General features: G+C 55.5%; 3 protein-coding genes across 6 annotated transcripts in view; 2 read left to right on the top strand and 1 right to left on the bottom strand.

Annotated features, from left to right (window-relative positions):
- Positions 1-1,842, bottom strand: part of NR6A1 (nuclear receptor subfamily 6 group A member 1) — a 254,335-nt gene extending 252,493 nt beyond the window's left edge. For 3 of the 4 annotated variants that reach the window (XM_050760607.1, XM_050760608.1, XM_050760610.1), the window contains exon 1: positions 1,587-1,686. In XM_050760607.1, coding sequence (XP_050616564.1) covers positions 1,587-1,686 — 100 coding nt within the window. Of the gene's footprint in view, positions 1-1,586 lie in introns of all 4 variants that reach the window. The other variant, XM_050760609.1, reaches the window with a different exon arrangement.
- The window catches only part of ARPC5L (actin related protein 2/3 complex subunit 5 like), a 360,768-nt gene that overhangs the window by 247,746 nt on the left and 98,973 nt on the right, over positions 1-14,049 (top strand). The gene's annotated exons all lie outside the window — the stretch shown is intronic.
- Positions 8,052-14,049, top strand: part of OLFML2A (olfactomedin like 2A) — a 37,519-nt gene continuing 31,521 nt past the window's right edge. The window contains exon 1 of the mRNA XM_050760599.1: positions 8,052-8,283. Coding sequence (XP_050616556.1) covers positions 8,185-8,283 — 99 coding nt within the window. The 5' untranslated portion in view covers positions 8,052-8,184. The remainder of the gene's footprint in view (positions 8,284-14,049) is intronic.

Genomic DNA, 14,049 nt, shown 5'->3' with positions numbered 1-14,049 from the left:
ACCCTCTGTAGCTACTCACTCATTCAACAATTGAGCGCCTAAGTGACCTATTTTCAGGTTACTTTCCTCACACCTGCCAGGTCACTGTCCTGATTGAGAAACCTCTTGGTGAAGCAGTTAATTTTTAGTGCCTCCTAACTGTCCCGGGTGTTTGCATTCAATTTGAAATCTGTTACTTGTTAGACACTGTTCGGTCCTAGATCTTTCAGAGAATTGCGAGTTTATGGCGCAGCGAGGGGAGGAGGTACGGATCTCTGAGAGCCTCCCTTTATTCGGAAATGAGGAGATGTGAAAGGTGGAAAACAGGGCAAATAAATAAATAAATCGGGTTTGCCGCCGGAGCGTTTGCCGGCCGGTGCGAGCACCCTTTGTAATGCAGGCCTCCCGGGGCGATCGCCTGCGCTAATTGCTCCAGGGCGCTTTCCAAGTTCAAAAGTTCACCTTTTACGACCTCACAAAAGCTCCTAACACGTTACCAATAAAAACATTCCGCGGCAAACACCGAGGGGGGAAATATCAAACAGATACAAATAAAACACCCCGCAGGGGGAGGGAGCGAAGGGGAGGAGGGTGAGGAAGCCCCGAGGAACCTGAGGAGCTGGCCCGGGCGAGGGGGCAAGGGACGAGCGGTAGGAAGGGCCGGGCCAGGTGAGGGATTCTCAGCGCCCAGGGTCCCGCATTGGGACAAGGAAGAGGAGAACTGAGGCTAAGAGGTGGGGACCGAGACCTGCCGGGCAGAAGCCGGGAGGAGGCAGGTGTCCGGGGCCCCGGGGCGTGCTGGAGCCCTCGGCCAGGGAAAGCCGCTGCCTGGCGGAGAGGGGGGCTGAGCAGGGGCCGCGACCGGCCAGAGAGCGCGGGGCGTTGGGGAAGGTGAGGCGCAGGGGAAGCAGGAGGCGCGAAGGGGTCCGAAAAAGGAAACGACTGGGGGATGTCTAGCGAACGGGGGTTCAGAAGAGATGGGGGGCTCGCAGTATTCAAGGGAGAACGCGCGAGGCTGCAGAGGAGGAAAACACTCTAGAAAGCTGAGCGGTACAAGGGTGCTGTGGAGTCGGGTCGACAGGGCAAGAAGGGAGCGTCCTCGGTGGGAGGAGGAACCCCTGTGGGGGAAAAGAGAGGCTCTGCGCGAAGGGGACTCTAGTGAGAGGGGATGCCCCCACTGACGGACCGCGGGGGGGGACTTCCAAGCTAAGGGGCCCGGGGGGAAGGGAGGGTTCGGTGCTGGGAAGACAGGGGGAGGAGACCCGGGGGGAGGAGGGAGGATTGGTGCTGAGGGAACGGGGGGAGGGGAGGCCTGTGCAGAAGGGACGGGGGGAGGGGGAAATGAAGCTCGGTGCCCAGGGACCCGGGCAGGGGGAGGGTCCGCGCGGAAGGGAACGGGGACGGAGGAGGAGGGTCCGCCCTGAGCGAGACGGGGGAGGAGAGGGAGGGTCCGCGCCGAGGGGGACCGGGGTGAAGGTCCACGCTAAGGGGCCGCGGAGTCGCTGCGGCTTCCCGGGGCGAGGGTTGGCTGAGAGCAGGGGGATCCCTGGAGGAGGCTCAGGAGGCCGGTTCCTGCCTGGCCCGGGCGTCGCAGGCCCCTCACCCACCGTTGCGCGGCGGCGGAGGGAGCGCGGCGGGCGGCTCCAGGAACCCCGCCGAGCCCCCGCCGCCTCCCCCTCCGCTAGGCGGCCGTTCGTCCCGCTCCATGCGGTGGTGCCTAGGGTCCGCGCCGGGTTTGCTGCTCCGCCATGACCGGCGTCCTAGTCGCCGTGGTCGTCGTCCGCCGAGGGGAGGAGGCTGTCAGGAGCCCGCGGGCTCCCGGCCGCGGCGCTCTCTGGGCCCCTAGCAGCCCGGCTCGCGCCGCTCCGCGCCCCTCCGCGCCGCGCCCCCTCAGCACTGGCCAGCTCCCTCCCCTGACGTCACACGCCGCTGCCGCGCACGGCCCTGCGGGGCACGCTGGGAGTTGGAGTCCGCTCAGCGAGGCCGGCCACGCCGACCGCACCAACTGAAGGGGTGGAAGGAGGGATAAGAAGCACTGAGAAGGGAAAGCTAAAGTCTGTCAATATCAAGAACCATGACAAAGCGTTTGATGTCTACGTAGTAAGCGGATACTTCCGGGACTTCTCTTGATTGTGATTTATACCTGATCAAAGTTCCCTAAGAGTCCTCGTAACCCCCCACTCCAACAATGAGTCTTTCCAAGGAGGCGGATCGCGAGGCAGCCGGGTGAGCACGTGCAACGAAGCCCAACCCTGTGGGCGGGGCCCTGGAGGCGGGGCTTTAAGGTACTCACGAGGGCCTCTCCCTGCCGCTGCAGGACAAATTGGACCGGAGATTAAAGGACCGGAGTTTAACTTGAGGTGACTGCGTTCGTATGCAAATAGAATCTATAAAACTCTTCTTTCCGGGGTAGTCTTTAAAGCCTTTTTACCTCCGGGTGGGCGGGAAAGACCAAAGTTTCCCCTCCTCCCCTTTCATTTTCCTCCTGCCCATAGAACAGATGGGCAAACTAAGCTTCGGGCCATTGGAGCTATTAAGGAAAGCCCTAGGCTCTTGACTCCAGGTGTCTTGAAACCTTCCGTTTAAGAGAGATCTCTTACCCAGTCTTGTTCGCCTTCCCCTTTCCTCAGTTTCCCTATCTCTAAAAGGGGGTTGGAATAAGGACAGGATCCAGTTGGAAGATCGTAAACCCCTGCCCCTCCCACCTCAGTTTCCCGAAGCTTTCCGGAAGCAAAATCCTGGATTTTGCAGCTGCTCCGCGGCCCCCGGCCGAATCCGCCCGCTGCGGCCACCAGGTGGCGCGCGGCCACCGGTCACTGGGCCCGCCGGGGTGTCCGCCTTCGGCGACCCCTTCGGAAAAGGACTTCGCTGCTGTCGCCCAGGGTCTAAGGCCTACCTGGCCCGCTTGAAGACAAAGAATGAGAACGTTGGTGCTTTGCCCGCCTCTGCTCTGCCGGATTATGCTGCAGCTTCCTCGGTGGCCCCTCCTTCGCCCTCTCCTGCTCCACCCGCCCCACCAATCCCTTAGCTCTTTTGTGTCATTTTTGCTTAATTTTAAGTCCTCGTCCTGGCATTCGCATCCCTGCTTGACCTGACCTTTGCCCACGTTTCGCACCACACCCCTTCCCTCACCTGCTACGAAAGTTGCAACGCTTCTCTGCACTTGGGGGCACCTGGACCTTATCAACACTGGTGAAACTATTTCATATGTAATCTGGGAGACTTACATTAACACTCTGTCGTCTAAACCTCGTACCCGCTCTCTGAGGGAGCAACAATATTGTCCCTATCCAGCAATTCTGGTGATGAAGTCCACCAGAAGTGATGGGGATTCCAGCTCCATTCTGTCACATACCAGAACCTTAATCCCTGGCTCCTTCAAGCTGGAACGCAGCTGAGTTCACCAGACCCACTCCCACACTCTTATGCATCTTTCAAGATCCTGTTCAAATGTTTCTTCAGTGGCATCTTCCTTAATACTTTCCACCGAGGGACAACTAGATCCCCTCTGCTAGATAGCAGTGTTTCGGAGCTAAACCCTGTGACTGAGAGAGGACGGCCTGCCATTCCCTCAGCTATGGGTTCTAAAATATGTTAGGACCTTGCTGGGCGCGGTGGCTCACACCTGTAATCCCAGCACTTTGGGAGACTGAGGCGGGCGGATCACCTGAGGTCGGGAGTTTGAGACCAGCCTGACCAACATGGAGAAAACCCGTCGCTACTAAAAATACAAAATTAGCCAGGCGTGGTGGCGCATGCCAGTAATCCCAGCTACTCGGGAGGCTGAGGCAGGAGAATCGTTTGAACCTGGGAGGCGGAGATTGTGGTGAGCCGAGATTGCGCCATGGCGCTCCAGCCTGGGCAACAAGAGCAAAACTCCGTCTCAAAAAAAAAAGTCAGGACCATCTGGCCCTTCTCGGGACTCTACCTTTTTGTCACAGGTTCTGGTGGTAGTGAGTTCTCTGTCCCTGGAGATGCCATCAGAGCCTAAGTGGCACTGCAGAAACATGCAGCCCTAGGATTTTGGTAGTTGATGAAGATTCTAAGTCAACCCTCTTAGATGGGCAGAAGAGTTCAGCCAAATGCTCAGCCCCTGGAAACAACTCCGGTCCTTCAGACTACAGCTCTGTTGTCCCTTCCTTCCACAAACCTTCCCACACCTCCCTGACTAGTCACATCCCTTTATTCTCACTCATAACCCCAACTGCTGAGTACTGGCACATAGTAGGCTCTCAATAATTACTGACTGGGTGGAAGAATGGATAAAAACAACTAACCCTAAGCGAGTGACTTCTGAGCCTCTATTTCCTGTCTTCTAAGAGGGGATGGGTAATAACGATAGTTGCTACCTAGCAGGAATGCTGTGAGAATTAAACGATGCGTGCAAAGCAGTGAAAGGTCTGGCCTAATAAATGGAACCTGTTACTAATGTTATTTAAAGAGTGGTTCTGAATCTCAGACGCATGTCTTCTGAAAGTGCTTCTGGGAAGAGTCAAATACCACAAAACTGAGAAAAGCAAGGGAAATGACTGCTAGAGACCGCAGCCACTGTCCCTAAGCATAGAGGGCTCTATGAACTAAGGGCTCTATGACTCACTATGAGTCCAGCACCTACTATGGGGCGTTTTATCTAACTTCTCTACGTTTCTTCCAACAATCCTAAGAAATCAGTACTTTCCCCCCAGTTTAGAAATGTGGGGACAGGCTCAGAAAGATGAAACAGACTCTGCTACCACCTGCAGGACTCAAGACAAAAGATCTGGAAAGCAATGTGTCCAAGGATAAGGAGGGATCTTAGTGGGTGTGGTTCTGAGGCCAGAGGCAGCAGACAGACGGGACCAGACAGGGATACAGCTAAGAATGAGGCAGGCATGGCAGGGTGTGGTGGCTCACATCTGTAATCCTAGCACTTTGGGAGGCAGAGGCGGGGCAGATTGAGCTCAGTCGGGAGGATGATTAGAAGTGGGACTAGGTGGAGAGGAAGGCTTTCGGGTGGAAGGAACAGCATGTGCCAAGGTCCCAAGGCCAGATCAGGGCTTGGCCCATTTGAGCAGCTGGGAGAATCCGTGGTGACCAGAGCCCACTGAGGGAGAGAAGGGTGAAGAGGAGGCAGCCAGAGATCATCAGGTCATGCGGGGGGAACAGCCAGCAGGGGGCAGAGTTCCTCCAGTGACAGCAGCCTGGCTCTTCCTTGTCCTCCCTAGAGTCAGAGCCAGGCTGCATTCATTGAGAAAGGGCTGGGGTAGGGAATCCCCCCTGCCTGCTTCGATTTCTTTTAAGTACACTCCGTCCAGTTTTTGAATAGATAGGACACACACATTGCAAAATCCACAGGATGCAAAGAAGTATTCAATGAAAATTCGTACTCCCTGGATCTCCTTAGAACCACCATGCTGATTTTTTTCGATACTATGTCCATAAGAACATATACAATTTTTGCTTTTTACACTAATCTAGCCCCGGTTTTGATGCCTCCCAGGGGATCTCTAGTTATAAAAGAAGCTTATTTGTGGCTGGGCACGGTGGCTAACGCCTGTAATCCCAGCACTTTGGGAGGCCGAGGCAGGCAGATCACGAGGTCAGGAGTTTGAGACCAGCTTGGCCAACATAGTGAAACCCCATCTCTACTAAAAACACAAAAAATTAGCTGGGCACGGTGGCGGGCACCTGTAATCCCAGCTACTTGGGCAGCTGAGGCAGGAGAATCGCTTGAAGCCGGGAGGCGGACGTTGCAGCGAGCTGAGATCACACCACCGCACTCCAGCCCAGGCGACAGTGTTAGACTCCCTCTCAAGAAAAAAAAAGGAAGAAGCAGCAGCAGCTTATTTGTACTGAGTGTGTGCTTCGCACAGGGTTCTTTAATTCAGCTGAGGATTGTGGAGCACCATACCTTGTGCCAGATCAGTGATTCTCAAACCCTAAACCCCCTGGAGGGTTTGTTAAAACACAGATTGCTGGGCTCCACCCCCAGAGTTTCTGATTTTGTAAGTCTGTAGTGGAGCCTGAGAATTTGCATTTTTTTCTTTTTTCTTTTCTTTTTTTTTCTTTGAGAAAGTCTCGCTCTGTCACCCAGGCTGGAGTACAGTGTCACGATCTCAGCTCACTGCAGCCTCTGCCTCCTGGGTTCAAGAGATTTTTGTGCCTCAGCCTCCCGAGTAGCCGGGACTACAGGCATGTGCCACCACGCCCGGCTAAGTTTTGTTTTTTGGTTTTGTTTGTTTGTTTGTTTTTGAGACAGAGTCTCACTCTGTTGCCCAAGCTGGTGTGCAGTGGTGCCGTCTCCGCTCCCTGCAACCTCTGCCTCCCCGGTTCAAGCGATTCTCCTGCCCCAGCCTCCCGAGTTCCACGCACACACCACCACACCAGCCTATTTTTTGTATTTTTAGTAGAGGCGGGTTTTCACCCTGTTGCCCAGGCTAGGAGAGTTTGCATTTTTAACAGGTTATCTGATGATGCGGAGGCTGAGACCAAGGACCACACTTTGAGAACAACTGAGTTCGATGTTCATGGGGAGAAACTAAGAATATGCCCTGGGAAGACATGCTCCAACACAAGGAAACATACATGCCAACAACAAAGACAGTCCCATTGAGCGATAAATTATATGAAGAGAATGAGACCAAGCATGGTGGTTCACACTTGTAATCCCAACACTTTGAGAGACTGGGGTGGCTGGATGGCTTGAGTCTGGGAGTTTGAGACCAGCCTGGGCAACATAGGAGACCCCATCTCTATGATAAATACAGGAATTAACCAACGTGGTGACACATGCCCATAGTCCCAGTTACTCAGAAGGCTGAGGGAGGAGGATAGCTTAAGTTGGAGAGTTGAGGCTGCAGTGAGCTGTATTCACAACACTGCACTCCAGCCTGGGTGGCAGAGGAAGACCCAGTCAAAAAAAAAAGGAAATGCTGGCTGCAGTGGCTCATGCCTGTAATCACAGCACTTTCAGAGGCCAAGGTGGGAGGACTGCTTGAGCCCAGGAGTTCGGGACCAGTCTAGGCAACGGAGTGAGACCCCGTCTCTTCAAAAAAAAAAAAAAAAAAAATCTTTAAATTAGCCAGGTGTGGTGGTGCACACCTGTAGTTTCGGCTACTCAGGAGGCTGAGGTGGGAGGATCACTTGAGCCAGGAAGGTCGAGGCTGTAGTGAGCTGGGATCGAGCCACTGCACTCCAGCCTGGGCAACAGAGTGAGACCGTATTTTTTAAAAAATTTTTTAAATTTAAAAGTAGGAAGCTGACCGGGCGCGGTGGCTCAAGCCTGTAATCCCAGCACTTTGGGAGGCCGAGACGGGCGGATCACGAGGTCAGGAGATCGAGACCATCCTGGTTAACACGGTGAAACCCCGTCTCTACTAAAAAATACAAAAAACTAGCCGGGCGAGGTGGCGGGCGCCTGTAGTCCCAGCTACTCGGGAGGCGGAGGCAGGAGAATGGCGTGAACCCGGGAGGCGGAGCTTGCAGTGAGCTGAGATCCGGCCACTGCACTCCAGCCTGGGTGACAGCAAGAGACTCCGTCTCAAAAAAAAAAAAAAAAAAAAAAAAAAAAAAAAAAAAAAAAAAAAAAAAAGTAGGAAGCTACTGGAGTTTGGGAGCCGACAGGAGGGATTCCAGAGGGAAGGAGAAATGAAAGATGGAAGATAAGTTTTGGGTGCTGAGCCTTGGGAAGGCTTACAGCAGTCAGGTCCCTGTCCAGAAGTGGGTGGCATCGGATAACGCAAGGGCTCACGTGCCCTGGGAACATCTGTCTTTCATGCGAACTTTACAAACACTCCAAAAGGAAAGCACGAGTCCCCCATCTTACAGGTGAGGAAACTGAGGCACACAGAGATGAAGGGACACGCCCAAGGCCCTACGGCTCACAGGACAGGACCTGCGTCCGTGCGAGGAACCCACGCGCCTCGCCCTGGCCCCGTTGCTCCTGCGGGCTGCGAGCGAGACCCACCCTGGCGCGCGGGCAGGGATGCCCTTGGGAGAGCCGCCCGACCACGGGGAGGCCCCGCGGACGGCGGGCGGGGCGGGGCGGGGTGCCCCCTCCGCCCTAGCTCCGCCCCCAGCGGCGCTGGAAGGGGCGCGAGGCGGGCAGCAGGGTGCAGGCGCGGGGCGCGGGGCAGGCAGAGCGGGCTACGGCGCGGAGCTCTCAGTGCAGCCCGCGCTTCCTGGCGTCCGTGCCTGGCCGCCTGTGCCCGCCGTGCCCGTGGCGCCATGGCCGCGGCCGCTCTCCCGCTCCGGCCGCTGCTCCTGCTGCTGCTGCTGCTGCTGCTGCTGCTGCTGAGCTGCCGCCCCGCGCGCGCCGACAGTAAGGTAAGCGCGCCCCTCGGACCGGCGCGGCTCGGCGGGGAGCTGGGCGCGAGGGGGCGCTGTGGTGGGGGTGCAGCCCGGGAGGGAGCCTGGGGCCAGGGCGGAGGAACCGAACTTGGGACTTCTCAGCACTGAAGCCGCAGGGGCAGGGGCCGCGAGAGAGGAGAGCGTAGGGGAAGAAGCGCTGGAGATGTAGGGATGCTCGGGACCCGGGGCCTGAGGAAGGGGCGCTGGGACAGGGTCCGAGTTCCGGAGGGGTCGGGGGATTCCCCGGAGTGCTGGCCAGGCTCGGGGTTCGTAGGGGAAGCTCCTGGCAACTCTTACCCAGCGACTCCCAGGCTTGCAGCAAGCCATGGGCCACGGCTTTCACGGTCCGCTGGGGACTGGGGGTCCCTTCTACCCGACGAACGCAGCCGGGCTGGCCACTCGCCTGGCCTCTGATGTTCTTGCCAAAGACTGGGTGCACCCCCTGGAGGACTAGGTAGCTCCAGAAGTGGTCTGAGCTGTTCTCTGCTGTGGCTAAGAGGATCTGCTCTGGTGTCAAGCCGACCTGGGTTCAGTCGCACATCCGCTTCTCAGCCGGTGCCATCACCTTTCTGAGCCTTCCTCTATTCACCTGTGGATACAGGAAGAACCATGGGACCCACTCCCTGCAGTTGATGGTCTCTAGATGCGGTGTGGTCATGCCTGTAAAATACTTAGCACCAGAGCACTTGGGGTGTTCTGGAAATGACTCCCTGATGGCCAGGCTCAGTGGCTCATACCTGTAATCCTAGCACTTTGGGAGGCCGTGGCGGGTGGATCGCTTGAGGTCAGGAGTTCAGGACCAGCCTGGCCAGTATGGTGAAACCCCATCTCTACTAAAAAAACAAAAATTAGCTGGGTGCGGTGGCACGAGAACAGTGTAGGCAACAGAGACCCTGTCTCTACAAAAAAAAAAAAAAAAAAAAAAAATCTTTAAATTAGCCAGGTGTGGTAGTGCACACATGTAATCCCAGCTACTGGGGAGGCTGAGGCAGGAAAATCGCTTGAACCCAGCAGGTGGAGGTTGCACAGTCAGTCGAGATTGTGCCAGTGCACTCCAGCCTGGGGAACAAAGCAAGACTCTGTCTTAAAAAAAAAAAAAAAAAAAAAAAAAAAAAAAAAAAAAAAAAAAAGGACAGACCTTGGGGAAAGTGAGGAGCAGGACCAGAGCTCTGGTCACAGACCCTGAGGGCAAAAGAGTGACTTCCAATATCTCTCCATCCTCTTTCCTGGTAGAATGTGAGTGTCCTGCCTGCCCATGGGCAGATAAAAGACAGAGGCCACTAGCCACACGATGAGTATATGAGCAGTGGGCTCTGGCCAACTCTCAGCCTGATTCAGCTCAGGGCATGAAAGCACCCAGGTACAATGCTGCTCAGGTACTCCAGAGACAAGGAGGGAATGAGTATTTTTTCCAATTTACATATGGGGAAACAGTGGTGTTTACAGAGGCAGCTGGCTTGCACATTTAAAACCCTAAGTTCTGGCCTTCCTCTGCTAATCTTTTGCTGTGTGACCTTGGGCAAATCACTGCCTGCCTCTGATCTTCAGTTTCTTCATCTGAGAAACATCTCCCCAACCTTCCTTCCATATGGGGCCTCTGGGATTCCCTGATCTGGCTCAGGTATGAGGACAAGTGAGTAGAAAATCCTAGATAACCTGATCAGTGCCTTGTCACCACTGGAATCTCTGGCTGGGAGGGATATTTGGTCTTGGACATCCTCTGTGCAGAGAGCTGCAGAGCTTGTGGGGGAGAGCTCACATTCAAAACAAAGCAAAGACAAAGAAAACCCAACACCCTGTTTGTGTAGTGAGTCAGCCAAACACTTGCTAGGTTGTGTGTGTATGGGGGGGGGGGGGGTGTTTAGCTGTCCCAGGACAAGCTGGGGCTGGTGGGGTGGAGAGGCACAACCTAGAGCTTGCAGGATGAACAACTGGGGAACTCAGCACAGCCCTCCCCCAGGCACCTCCCCTCCCCACACCACTTCAGCCAGCTGGGAAAAATAAAAATCAAGTGATGGGTGAATTTACTCTGCATTCCTTAGCTCAGCCAGACTCCTGCTGGCTCTGCAGAGAGAGCTGTTTTCATTATCACCCGCTCCCTCCCCCGTCACAACCCCCCCTTCCTCTCCAAGCCCATTCCATTTTCCCTGAGGTGGAGGATGAGCCCTTCGGAGGGCCAGCCTGGGACTTGAAGTCAATGTAGGGCCCTAAAGGGTTAGGTTGGCCCCTCCTCAGGCTTCCTGTTCCTGGGAGCTCCAGTCTCCCCTCTGGCCCAGCACATTCAGGGGTCCAGGGCAGCTCACCCCCAGGACTCTGTTGGTCTCCTTGGCCAGCTCCTCGCTCAACGTGTTTTCTTTTCATGTTTATAACTAGGTCTCTCCTAAACTGGATTTTGAGTTTCCATCTAAGGAAGTGCTTTGTCGGGGCTGGGAGGAGGAGGGGGGCCCCACAGCCTCCCTGGTATTTCTGAAGGGCTGCCCAGCACAGAGGTTGGAATGGACAGACAGGTAACCACATGACACCCAGGCATGGCACCGCAGACCTCTCGGGGGGCTGCTTCTTGCTGTATGTTCTTGGAATGTGGCCGAGAATTTTCCATCTCTACCTCAGTTTCCCCATCTGTGAAAGGGCTGCCGGTGCCTCACTCCCTCCAGCATCAAGGGGTGGGAAGGGGGTCTTTGGTCAGCCTGCTGATCAGGGAGCCAAGGACAAAGGGAAGCCCAAGGCCTGTGGGAGCCCAGCCAGGGGAGCAGGAGGGGCTAGAGCAGGCAGGCGGTAGTGTCCGGGGCTGGATCAGATGTTCCAGGCCAGGCCAGTCCCGGGGGTTTAGGTGTTGCTTCGCCTCCGCTCAGGGAGTTTCCGCCTGTGGGTGTAATTGGAAACAGCCTCTCCGGCAGGCGAGGGCCACATAGTGGTGGAGTCCTCCTTCGACACATCAAGACTGTGAGGCCAGGCCAAGCCCCACTGGGTATCTCTGCAAGGAGGGTCTTATCCCAACACTCCCTTTGGCTGGGGCATCTGGGGCAGAGCCTTGAAGAGCATCATGTGTGCCAAGCCATGTGCCCAGCACTTACATGCAGAATCTTACACATCTCTTGTGCTAACACTCTGAGGCTTCAGCGGCCCCTCCCCATTTTATGATCTTGAACACTGAGGCTCAAAAGAGTCTGATTGAGGTTGTTCAAAACTCCTAAACAGTGGGAGCCTGAATAGTTGAAGCCCTGGAGCCTCTAGGAAGCCTCCAGATAGCCTGGGGAGCCAGAAAGCATCTGAACCATAGGGTTGGAGTAGGGCCTAGGCATCTGCAGCTCCCAGGTACACTCGCAGGCAATTCTGAGGCATGGCCCCCAGTTGAGAACTCATGGAGCGAGTAGGGATCCATGGAGGTTTGTGGAGCAAGAGTAAAGTAGATTACCAAAGAGGAGCTTTTGGGAGATTCGTCCAACACAGGAAGCTGCTGTGTTGTCCAGGCAGCAGTTAATGTGGCCTGAACTAGGGCTATGGCTGTGGAGTGGAGAGCAGGGGACAGAGGTCGGAGATATTTAGGATGAAGGGTCAGAAGAACACGATGACTGACAGATTATCCAGGGTAAGAGGGAGGCTCAGAGATCCAGGCTGGGCAGGAGGGCAGGTAGACATGAGTCTGGGAGAAGATGCTGGGTCCAGTCTTGAGTGGATTGAGTTTGGGGTACGTCTGGGCATCCGGGGGAGGTACTTAACTGGCACTGTGCTCATGTTCTCGGGGAGGTCTTTGCCTCATGGTGAGGTGGGGCTGGCCATGAGGAAAAAGGGTAGACCCAACTTCAAGATGACACAAGTTGGCCGGGTGCAGTGGCTCACACCTGTAATCCCAGCACTTTGGGAGGCCGAGGTGGGCAGATCACCTGAGGTCAGGAGTTTGAGACCAGCCTGGCAAACACGGTGAAATGCCATCTCTACTAAAAATACAAAAATTAGCTGAGCGTGGTGGCACGCACCTGTAATCCTGGCTACTCAGGAGGCTGAGGCAAGAGAATCACTTGAACCTGGGAGGCAAAAGAGGTTGCAGTGAGCTAAGATCGCACCATTGCACTCCAGCCTGGGCAACAGAGCAAGAATCTGGCAAAAAAAAAAAAAAAAAAAAAAAAAGACACAAGTTGAGCCTATTCAGTTGCTGGAACATTTCACAGCTTGAATGCCCTCTCCTCTACTCTAGCTAGACTCATCCATCTGTCTGCAGAAGAATCTCAAATACACCTTCATCTCATTGTGGAATTTCCTTGCAAATACCTGAGTATCTTTTTAAGCACAAACCACTCCTACTTCTGGGGACTTTGGCATCAGTGTGTGCTAAGCAAGCCTACAGGGAGAGATGCAGGGCCAAGGCAGGGGCTTTCCTGCTTGGCACAACTCCAGACTTCGTGCCAAGGGCAGGATGGGCTGGGCCTGGTAGGAGCCCCAGGTTCTGTGCCCCCAGGGACCCTCTCTACAGACCCATCTGTCCCAGCCCAGTTGCTCAGGGAGAAGCCCCTGTCTGGTGACTGTGGGTGGGCATGGGAGGGGCAACATGTAAACCAAGTTTTGGAGTCAGGCCATGCTGTGTGACCCTGGGCAAGCCCCTAGTCTTCTGTGATGCTCAGCTTTCTCCTCTCTAAGGTGGGGTTATCGTGAGAGCACAGAGAGGTAGAAAATAATGAGCAAAATGGCAGGAAGAGTTAACAGCAGTGATTTTGATAGCAGGTGCGCCTTAGAGAGCAGCTGTTCTGTGCCAGGCTCTATGCTGAGGCCCTGCATGCATTGATTGTTCAGACTCACCCTAAACTTATGACAAAGGGACTGTGATTCTCCCCATTTTACAGAGGAGGAAGCTGAGGCTCAGAGGGGTCAAAGCCAAGCAGGGAGGAGGTATGGGAACTGGGAGTTGAGCCCGGGTCTGGCTCTTCCCCCTGGCGCTCTGCTGCCCTCCAGCCAAGCACAGGATGTAGCAGTCACAGGAAGGGGGATCCTGCCTGGGTGCCTGGCAGCCGGCGCTGGGAGCAGAGGCCTTATTCCAACTCCTGGCCCTTGTCAGGGCCTTGGCCGCCCCCATCAGGAGGTAGCACCTCATCTGAGGAAGGAAGGAATGTCACGGTCCGATGTGGAGGCAGCTGCTGGTGCGGGTGGGTGTTGGGAGTATGGGTGGGTCCCCAGGAAGAAGCTTCCCTGGCCTGGCCACACAGAACACACCCACATCTACCCGCTAGGCTCTTGACCCCATCTGGGGGAGTGGGTGGAGTGGCAAAGGGTCCCAGCAGAGCTGGGAAGGGGACCCGGGAGTCTTGAAAGACAGGCAGAGTTAGGGTACTAACAGAGGCCTGAGGAATGTACAGGACCCTGAGCCTGACTGTTGGTGTTCACAGGCAGGGAAGAATTGGCCCGGAGTACACTTCACCCACCGAGAACCCAGGACACACCCACAGCCACCCTCCTCCCCACACTCCCAACCTCTCACTTTCCCCTGCCCCTCCACAGGCTGTAGAAAAAGCAGTGGGGGCAGGCACAGTAGCTCACGCCTGTAATCCCAGCACTTTGGGAGGCCGAGTTGGGAGGACTGCTTGAGCCTAGGAGTATGAGACCAGCATGACCAACATGGTGAAACCCCATCTCTACAAAAAATACAAAAATTAGCCGGACATGGTGGCACATGCCTGTAGTCTCAGCTACTTGGGAGGTTGAGGTGGGAGGATCGCCTGATCCCAGGAGGTCAAGGCTGCAGTGAGCTGT

This window comes from Macaca thibetana, chromosome 15, assembly GCF_024542745.1.
Source record: "Macaca thibetana thibetana isolate TM-01 chromosome 15, ASM2454274v1, whole genome shotgun sequence".
In the NCBI taxonomy this organism is placed as follows: Eukaryota; Metazoa; Chordata; class Mammalia; order Primates; family Cercopithecidae; genus Macaca; species Macaca thibetana.
This window is presented reverse-complemented; position numbering and strand designations above follow the sequence as displayed.